The sequence below is a fragment of the Capra hircus genome, chromosome 3 (assembly GCF_001704415.2).
Source record: "Capra hircus breed San Clemente chromosome 3, ASM170441v1, whole genome shotgun sequence".
Taxonomy (NCBI): Eukaryota; Metazoa; Chordata; class Mammalia; order Artiodactyla; family Bovidae; genus Capra; species Capra hircus.
Window position 1 is genome coordinate 96547387 of NC_030810.1, and position 10395 is coordinate 96557781.

The 10395-nt window shown below is 40.4% G+C and overlaps 1 protein-coding gene across 3 annotated transcripts in view; it reads right to left on the reverse strand.

Moving 5' to 3' along the window:
* WARS2 (tryptophanyl tRNA synthetase 2, mitochondrial) overlaps nucleotides 1-8757 on the reverse strand; it is a 102864-nt gene extending 94107 nt beyond the window's left edge. For 2 of the 3 annotated variants that reach the window (XM_005677794.3, XM_018045979.1), the window contains exon 1: nucleotides 8077-8757. In XM_005677794.3, coding sequence (XP_005677851.1) covers nucleotides 8077-8166 — 90 coding nt within the window. In that variant the 5' untranslated portion in view covers nucleotides 8167-8757. The remainder of the gene's footprint in view (nucleotides 1-8076) is intronic. The other variant, XM_005677791.3, reaches the window with a different exon arrangement.

Genomic DNA, 10395 nt, shown 5'->3' on the forward strand with positions numbered 1-10395 from the left:
AACCTCTATGGGTTAGAAATCAGGCTGGTCAACTGCGCTTTTGAAGAGACAAAGGGCAGTCAACAATGCAGTTTTAGCCAACCGGAAGTAGGCTCAACGCGAGGAAGACTGTGCCAAAAGCCAAAGGAAAAAGAGAGCTGTAGATGAATTTCGGTAAATGATTACAGGACCATGAACAGTCAGATGATGGGGTGGGATGAATCTAGACATGACCCTGCTTTGCTCAGTAAGCAAGGTAGTTAAGAAAAAGTGTAAGCTTTTGACTGGGAATAAGAGGTAGGGTATGACTTCCCTGGTGGCTGAGACAGTAAAGCGTCTGCCTATAATGCAGGAGACCTGGGTTCAATCCCTGGGTCAGGAAGATCCCCTGGAGAACGAAATGGCAACCCACTCCAGTACTCTTGCCTGGAAAATTTCGTGGACGGAGGAGCCTGGTAGGCTACAGTCCATGGGGTTGCAAAGAGTCGGACACTCCACTTTCACTGCTAAGGAATGACATAGTGAGAAAACTGTTAATGCCTGAGCAGGGTTAAATTCAGTCATGCTGGAGTCAATATATCACCTCTGTGCCTATAAATTATCTTCCTGCATCTAGTGTCTCACATGGGCAGAGCACCTTCTATCGTGAGCCTGTACATTTATCCTGTGGAAATTCAGGAGGAAGGCTTAGGCCTCATGCTGATAGAAGAGAGATTCCTGAACCCCTGATAGGTGGGGGTAAAACAGGATCAAGAGTACAGCTGAAGAAAGTACTCTTTGGGAGGTGGCTAGCGGCCAGGTGGGATGAGTGGTGAACAACTCGCCTGCCAGGGCAGGAGACACAAGAGATCTGGGCTCGATCCCTGGGTGGGGAAGATCCCCTGGAGGAGGGCATGGCAACCCACTCCAGTATCCTTGCCTGGAGAATCCCATGGACAGAGGAGCCTGGCGGGCTACAGTCCACAGGCTCACACAGAGTCAGACACAGCTGAAGCGATGTAGCATGCATGCACAGAGGCTACGTTGTGCATAAGCACCTGCATATTATGCAGAAGCAAACTGTGTTTGGATGAAAGAAAGAAGTTAGAAAAGAAAGGAGAAAGGAAAGAAAACTCACTGCTATTATCTCAAGTACTCTCCTAGCTTATGATAAACAGAACAAAGGCTGCATTTTATTAATAAAATACATACATATCAACTCATTTATAGAGCAGCTCCTTAAAAATCCACCCACCATATGTGGTCCTAAGCCAACAAATTCACTTGGATATCTAAGGAAGCTGAAGCATTTTTCAAACTTCATCTTAAGAAATCCAAGACACCATGGCACCGTCTTAGCAGTCCCTGGCTGTGCGTGGAGGGAAGGTGGTAGACAGGGGTAGGAGGGGCCAAACAAGTGGGGCCATAGCTACTTTAGTATTTCTTAAGTCAGAAAAGTTCTTTTTATTTTTAATTGGAGGATAATTGCTTTACAATGTTGTGCTAGTTTTTGCCATACAACAACGTGACTCAGTCATAAGTATACATATGTACCCTTCCTCTTGAATCCTCCTACTCTCCTAGGTTGTCACAGAGCACTGGGTTGAGTCCCCTGTGTTGTAACAGCAACTTTCCACTGGCTATCTATTTCACACATGGTAATGTATATGTTCCAGTGCTACTGTCTCAATTTGTCCAACCCTCTGTGTCCTCTGCTCTCTCTGTCTCTATTTCTGCCCTTTAGACAGGTTCATCATTACCATTTTCCCTAGATTCCATATATATTCACTAAGTGAAAGTGAAGTGAAGTCGCTCAGTCGTGTCTGACTCTTTGCAACCCCATGGACTGCAACCTGCCAGGCTCCTCCCTTCATGGGATTCTCTAGGCAAGAGTACTGGAGTAGGTTGCCATTTCCTTCTCCAGGGGATCTTCCCGACCTAGGAATCGAACCTGGGTCTCCCGCATTCACTAATACACAGTATTTTTCTCTTTCTGATTCACCTCACTCTGAATAACAGGCTCTAGGTTCATCCACATCACTAGAACTGACTCTAATTCATTCTTTTTATGGCCGAGTAATATTCCATTGTACATATGTACCCCAATTTCTTTATCCATTCATTTGTTGATGGGCACCTAGATTGCTTCCATGTCCTAGCTGCTGCAAATAGTAAGTAGTGCTGCAGTGAACATTGTGGTACATGTGTCTTTTTGAATTATGGCTTTCTCAGGGTATACACCAAGTTGTGGGACTGCTGGATCATATGATAGTTTTATTCCTATATTTTTTAAAGAAATCTCCATACTATTCTCCATTGTGGCTGTATCAGTTTACATTTCCACCAACTGTGCAAGACGGTTCCCTTTTCTCCACATCCTCTTCAGCATTTATTTTTTTTACATTCTTTGATGATGTCTGTTCTGGCTGGTAGGAGGTGACACCTCATTGTAGTTTTGATTTTCATTTCTCTAATAATGAGCAATGTTGAGCATTTTTGTGTTTATTGGCCATCTGATTGCCTTCTTTGGAGAAATGTCTGTTTAGGTCTTCTCCCATTTTTGATTGGGTTGTTTGTTTTTCTGATATTGAGCTGCATGAGCTGCTTGTAGTAATATATTTTGGAGATTAGTCCTTTGTCAATTGCTTCATTTGCAATTATTTTCACCCATTCTGAGAAAAATGCTCTACTTTTATCTGCTTTATCTAAGAGGGATTCATATAGGATTTTATTTGATAAGAGACCACTGGTCAAGTGGGAAGAGCTCAGGAAAGGCTGAGTGGGAATCCTGGCACTGCCATTTACCAGCTCTCTGATGGGAATATTTCCTAACCTCTTCAAACCTTAGTTTCCAGTTTTATAAAATGGATAGAATAATATTTACAGAATTTTTGTGAGAAGTAAATAAGATAAAGCTGTATAGTACATAGCAAGAAAGCTTAGCATATAACAAGCCTTAGCTAAATGTTAGTTCCCTCTCTGAAAGACAGAAGGCTATGCATACATACATGCTTAAATATACAAATAGATACATTACATGTGTGTGTGTGTGTGTGTGTGTGTGTGTGTGTGTGTGTGTGTGTGTGTAGATATATATAGAAAGAGACTTCCCAGTTGGCGTCAGTGGTAAAGAACCTGCATGCAAATGCAGGAGATGTAAGAGATGCAGGTTTGATCCCTGAGTTGAGAAGATCCCCTGGAGGAGGGCATGGCAATCCAATCCATTCTCTCTTGCCTGGAGAATCCAATGGACAGAGGAGCCTGACAGGCTACGATCTACAGGGTTGCAAAGAGTGGGACACCACTGAAGCAACTTAGCATGCGCGTGCTCTCACACACACACACACACACATTTGCATAAGCCTCCACAGACAGTTCTGTAACCTGTAGACATGCAATAGGTATACTGAGAAAGATTCTGGCAGTCAGCAGCCTCACCGTTTTCAGCATTTTCTGACTGTGGCTGCTATCATAAATGCTCAGCATTGATTCACAAGTTCTCCTCTGTATTTTCAGCAGATACCCTCAGTTTTCATCAGCTACACAAAGAGATTTTTAAAGATTTTTAAATACTATTGTTTTGAATAAGCTAAGTCAGTTCACATGGAAAATTAACCTAGGAAGCATTTCAAACAAATGGACTCAGAACTTCCCTGGTGGTCCAGTGGTTAAGAATCTGCCTGCCAATGCAGGGGATACAGGTTTGATCCTTGGTCCAGGAGGATTCCACACGGTGCAGGGTAACTAAACCTGTGCATCCAGAGCCCCATCCTCTGCAAAAAGAGAAGCCACAGGCAGCACAGAGAAGAGGAGCCTCTGCTTACCGCAGCTAGAGAAAAGCACACACACGTGTAGTTAATGAAGACCCACCACAGCCAAAACAAAAAAAGACTCATAGACTGAGCTTAAAAGGACCTTTAGAGTAGATCCACGCAACATCCTGATTTAAGAAAAGCACAGAGAGGATGTAGCCAAATCAAACCGGCACAATGAGCAGCTAGCACAATTTCCAGAGGGTCGTAGCAGTCCTGACAGCTTTCCAGGCTGATTAGTTCATTTTGCCGGTTGGACAGACAATGGACAAGGCAGAGAAAAGCTAAAGGGAAGAGTCACTGGGAACACTATCCCAATTTAATGCCATTAAGATCACAGAAATCTCTAGCAACAAATACTAATTACGAAATATGGAATGAAATGTCAACAGTCAATTTTACCATTCTAATTCCATAATTAATTAGCTTTGTGATATTAGGCAAGTTACTTAAATAAAGTCTACTTCTGGATGCTTAAAATAAGGTGTTAATACCGATCTTAAAGCCTCGTTATGAAGTATTCTAGAGGATTCCTGTCTAACCTCAGTCTAATCATGAGAAAAACATCAGACAAATGAGAGACATTCTACAAAATAATTAACCAATTCTCTTCAAAAAGACCAAGGTCATGAAAGACTGAGGAAGTGCCATAGACTGGGGGAGACATGACAGCTAAATGCAATATGGGATCCCGGATTTGATCCTAAACCAGGAAACTAGTGGAAAAATCGGTGAAATTTGAAATTGTCCCATGTTAATTTCTTGGCTTAGGTAAGTATATTATGCAAGATGAAGCTGCTTGGTGAAGCATATACAGGAATGCTCTGTACTAATTTTGCGACTCTTTATCCCAAATGATTCTTTTTTAATGCTTTTTTAAAAAGAGTGATTTTTAAAAAAAGACTTGTTGTAAGAACTAAACACAAGATCAAAAATCTAATACACTGCCTATTTTTTTGCAGGCATGATTCCTTCATTGAATAACCATAGGTCACCTTTAGTGACCATAAACAGTAGAAACAGTATGGTAATACAGGCCAAATCCAGGATGGGACAGCTAATAAGAAGTGTGCTGTTCAACAGTGATAAAATGTGGACATTTTAAACTTCACTTGAATGATCACAAATATTCTTGCAGAAGTCTACTAACCGTCAATATTTCACTCTTTGCACAATACAATCATAAGTTAGTGCTTAAGTAAGTGTGGATTCTGGGTTTGGTCAAAGATGACAGGCTTAAATTTACCTAATGCCATCAATGTTTAAACATAAAATGTCAGATCTCCATTCCTCTGATTCTGTGACTACTCTCATCTTGTCAGACTTCAGCGGTTTTCTGTCAGGTAACACCTGGCAAAATAAACCACTTTCATATAAATTGTAGACATTCATAATGAGTAAGGCTTGATACACTATTATTTCTGTTTTCTCTCTAGCTTTCATTTTACACTTGATTCTACATTTAGCTTTGAAGGGCAAAAGCCTCCTCTTGAGATAACTAAAGGTCCCCAATGCCAAGGTTATTAACCAAGATTTTGCTTTCATAGGAAATCATTAGAACCACCTACGAATCTCAATACTCTGGCAAAGTACTGCTATGGTTCACCCACTTTTGCTTCTCACCTCAGGAAGTAACTCTACAGCCAAAACTAATAAGAAGCAAGTTGCTATTTCTTACTTGTTGATAGAATCATTCATGTGATAAATATACGTTTCTTTCCATTTTATTATAGCCCTGCAAAATAATTTTTGTTTTCTACAAAGGTTATGAGATATCATAAAAGTGTCTAATGCATCTGGTTTAAGAATCCAATTCTTCCTTCACATATTTCTGCATCTGTTCACAAAATCTCTTTGACTTCAAAGGAAGCTTTTCAAGTGAAAAAGAAGATACATACAGGAAAAACGGCCATAAATTTTTCATTTTCTAAAGCCATTTTAATAACTTTTCTAAGGCCATTTTAAATAACAGCACTGTGGGACAAGTACTGTCCCACAAACTCTCCCTCAGAGATCTACAATAGCACAGATGATATAATGGCTATGCATTCATCTGAAGATTTATGTTTTAAGACTTTTTTCTGGGTCTGAGAGTGGTATCTCTTCAATTTAGAACATGTGAAAACTACAGAAAGTTTAAAGAAGAACACTTAAATCACTTTTAATCCATTATTTAGGAAGACCAAAAGAAAGCAAAAAAAGTTAAGAACAGTTGTTTCCTTCTAGTCGTTTTTCCTGTACATAGATACTCACATAAATATTTATTTGCAAATATAATATTATAATGACACTGTGAATGTAATTTTGTATCTTTTCTCAGTTGGTCTTTCAAAAGACTGCACTAGTCCTTCAAACCATCATTTTTAATGACTGAAAACTATAGGAGGCAGTGGAGAGCTAAATTAGGAATTTGGAATTAGCAAATACAAACTACTATATATAAAACACATAAACAACAAGGTCCTACTGTATAGCATAGAGAACTATATCCCATATGCAGCAATAAACCATAATGGAAAAGAATCTGAAAAAGAATTTTTAAATTTACATGTAGAATTATGCTTTAAGGAGTGCTCTTTCCTATATTTAATTTGTATTCTACCAAAAGCTAAATTAAAGGTTTGAGAACACTACTTTGGAAAATCTACAACGTGAAACAATCTAGATTAACAGTTGATTAAGATAACTGTGTTCATAAATGCCACTGAAACAATAGTAGAGATTTCAAATTCTGTTCTTTAGCGCTTATAATGATTTAATGCCCTAAACTTCCTGGGATAAGCATAAGCAGACTGTAGTTTGTTTTCCTTTTCTCTTTGATTCTGTTTCTCATGACATTCACAACTCTTGAGTTTGTTATGAGAGGGAGTTTGAGTCTAAGATTTAGTAACTTTGGATTCACAGGTTTTATTATGCTACTATTACCTAGAAATATAGTATATAACTATAGTAATCAACGAAATCTCCCCGCACCCTCAACTTGTGGGATCTTAGTTCTCCCACCACGGATTGAACCCACACCCTCAGCAGTGAAACCTCAGAGTCCTAACCACTGGACTGCCAAGAATTCCCAGTAATCAACCAATTCTGGTACTACAGAATCAAATCTCCAAACTTCAAAGAGAGGGATATTTGCTGTATTTATCTAATTCGCAATCAATTCTTACTTAACTATGCTACCTGCAATTTAAAACATTTAAATAACTGTTTTGATAAATAACTTCCCAGTGTAATATCCTCTATTCTTAGAAGAACCTGGTTAGGCCTTAGAAGAATCTGGTTAGGCCAATATCTATGAAGAACACTTAAGTACAGAAAGTTAAGTAATCATGGGATGATTAGAAAACTAAGTTGAATTTATATCCGGGTTTTGATAATTAATATCACTGCTTTACTTTGGCTTCTCTATCGTGGAGCCACTCATTTTTCAAAGCATGAAGTAACAATCATCAGTCTAACCCTTCCTCCACCCATTTTGCTGAAGAAAGGAAGTCCAGAGAGAAAAAGTGATTTGTCATGTCACACTTCTTGGTGGCTCAGATGGTGAAGAATCCGCCTGCAATGCGGGAGCCTTGGGTTCAGTTCCTGGGTTGTGAAGATACCCTGGAGGAGGGCATGGCAACCCACTCCAGTATTCTTGTCTAGAGAATTCCATGGACAGAGGAGCCTGGTAACAGCAGTGCTACCAGGACAGGACCACACCTTTGGAAAGCTTGCTTAAATTCCTTCATCGAACCTTCTAGATACAGGTCTGCTTCCGGACAATGGGGAGAAATAAAGAGTGGAAGGTACACTGACATTGCTCAAGTATCGCACTGCCAGAGAGAGGATGCCAAGAGGCTGCACCTCCTTAAACAGTCTAATTACTAATGAGGTGTCTTCTCCAATTTCTTCGCCAGGTCCCTTGGCTTACTGTTAGGGAAAGGAAAGTAAAAACAGCAACATCAGGACTAGGGCAGTGCCGGAAGGACTAGCTCTCTGGTGTCTGACAACGTCACACAGGGAAGAGCTTCCCGGGTTGCCCGGCAACAGTGGAGCTACGGCGCCCAGAGACGAAGGTACTAAGGCCAAGTGGGCAAGCGGCGGCGCGCTCCTCCCACCAGGGGCGCGTTACGTCACGCGTATCCTTGCAACGTCGTCACGCTCCGAGTAGGAAAGCAGTCTTAGGCGAATCAACCTTAGGAACGGAAGAGCTCGGTACTCTCCAGAGAAAACGGGGAGGGTGAAGCAAAAGGAGGGAGGAAAGAGAGGTGAGAAGGACCTAGCGAGACGGGAAACCGGCGGAAGAAGGGCTAGCATTGGTTACCTGGGGAACGGGAGCAGCGTCGGGTCCCTGATGAAGTGCCCGGATGAAGTTCCAGCACTCACGCGCTTTCCGCATTGAGTGCAGCGCCATCTTGAAAAGGGCGGAGCCGTCTTGTTTTGAGTGACATCTGGTCAGAGGAAATTCCAGATTCGCTGCGCGTTTGCATGCTGCGCATGCGCCCTTGCTCTCGGGGCGGTCCTCAGCTGATGTCTGGGGGGAGTCCGACCTTCGCAGAGCAGATGTGGGTTAGGATGCGGATGTGTCCTGACTTTGGTATATGCCATGGAGACCTAGTATTTGCGCAGGTTTCTTGAAGGACGGGATATTAGTAACAGCGTTTTAAACTGGAAGAAAGTAAAAAAGCCTTTCGGATCTTAATCGTCCTGAGGCAAGTTTTTAAGAAGTTTCTCTGGCAGTGGGACCTCCCTAATCCTCTTAGAGGGCAGCAGGTGGTTTTTTGAGACCTATGTGGCCTCGTTAATGCATTTGATCTGCAAACGTTTGCTGAACTCGGCCTTCTGCTAGGTATTGAAAGTGCAAAGACATATCTTGCCTTCAAGTAGTGTATGGGGTAGCAGATAAATGATGCACTGTTTTAGGGTTAAAGAAGTAAATGCCAACATTGGGAAAGTGGGATGGTAAAGACTGGTGCTTCAGCCTCCCCTAAAGAAGACTTCAGAAGGAAGAAGATACTTGATAGAAGAAAGTGTTTTGAGTTTTAGCTTAAATTATGAGAAGAGTTAGCAGGGTACTCCTACCTCTGTTAATGCACCCCAAAATCTGACAGTAAAAGTATTGGGAAAGATTCGTTAGAATTCCTTTATGTGTTTTGTTGTATTTATTCATTAGGGAGAGGTAGGAGATAAATGCAGGAGATAAAAGGATACCGATACACTTAATGGAACTGAAATTAACTAAGACAAAACTATTCAACTAAAACCATACAGTAAAAATTTTGTAAGAGAGGTACAGAGTACTGGTGAAGTTCAAGCATAATTGATGTAATTCAGAAGTAAGCAGAGAAGGAATCATAGGAATGAGGGCAAAAAGAACAAACAAAAACACTAAGGAAATCAAGTCTCATTCTTCGACAGAACTAATCTGGTTGGTTGTTTCTGTTAAATATGAGGTGCTTGTAGTACTTGAAAATATGGCACCAATTAGATAGATAGGTCTGGACCTCAGGAAAGAGGTCTGAGCTACAAAACAGATGGTAATTGAATCCAAGAAAACCTTTGAGACTAGGAGGTAGAGTTTGTGGAATAAAAGTAGTCAGATGATAGAAATTGAAAGGCGTTGCCAAAATATGTTTAAAAGTCCCCCAAATGTGATATTACTGAAACCCAGGAAAGAGACCTTGCCAGCAGAAGTGATGATTGATCTTTATAAAGATGTAAACTTATAAACATGCAGTTTTATAAATGCCTTGATGTTTTATACTCACGTGTACAGTAAAGCATTAACATTATAAAACAGGGTTTTTTTTTACTGGTATATTATTAATTAGATTTAATGACCCTAGGAATTAGTAAAATTAGACTTCTAACATCCTCAGCCATCTGGATTATAAGATAATGCCTGACAATTGAAGAGGAGGATTTTGGCAGAAAGCTGTCACAGGACCTGCCCACTCCACTTCCTCAAGCAGTTAAGTTTAGTCTTTTGTCTCTGGAGACTCAACATGACTGATCATATTTTCACGGGACATGTTTCCAAGACATACTTCTCCCCTGGAGAAGGAAATGGCAACCCACTTCAGTTATTCTTGCCTGGAGAATTCCATGGACAGAGAAGCCTGGCAGACTACAGTCCATGGGGTTGCAATGAGTCAGAAACAACTGAGCAACTAGTATACATATATATTACACATATATATATATCTCATATATGTGTGTGCATAGAATATATACACACATATGTATATATCCCATTTTTATGTGCTCCTGAAATTAACATTATAAATCAACTATACCTCAAAAAAACCCAAAAAGTTCTTTTCAAACATAGAATAAATTGTGTTTCCCACCAGAGTGGTGACCTGGTAACTCAGGTCTCTCAACCAGCATGGTGATTCCTTTTGTATTTCTTAAATTTCCTTAGCATCTAGTATATAGTACCTTGCACAGAGTAGGCACGCCTTTTAAATCTAAATTTTAGTTTGACAAAGTAGGCAAGCAAATAATTGACAGGTTGATATACTTTTAGACAGAAGGGACAACTGACAGCAGAAAAGACACTATTGAAAGCAAGCTAATTTTGTCTGCTTTTACACTTTTTCACAATGGCATTCTGAAACTATTTGGTGTTGGTGAAACTGTC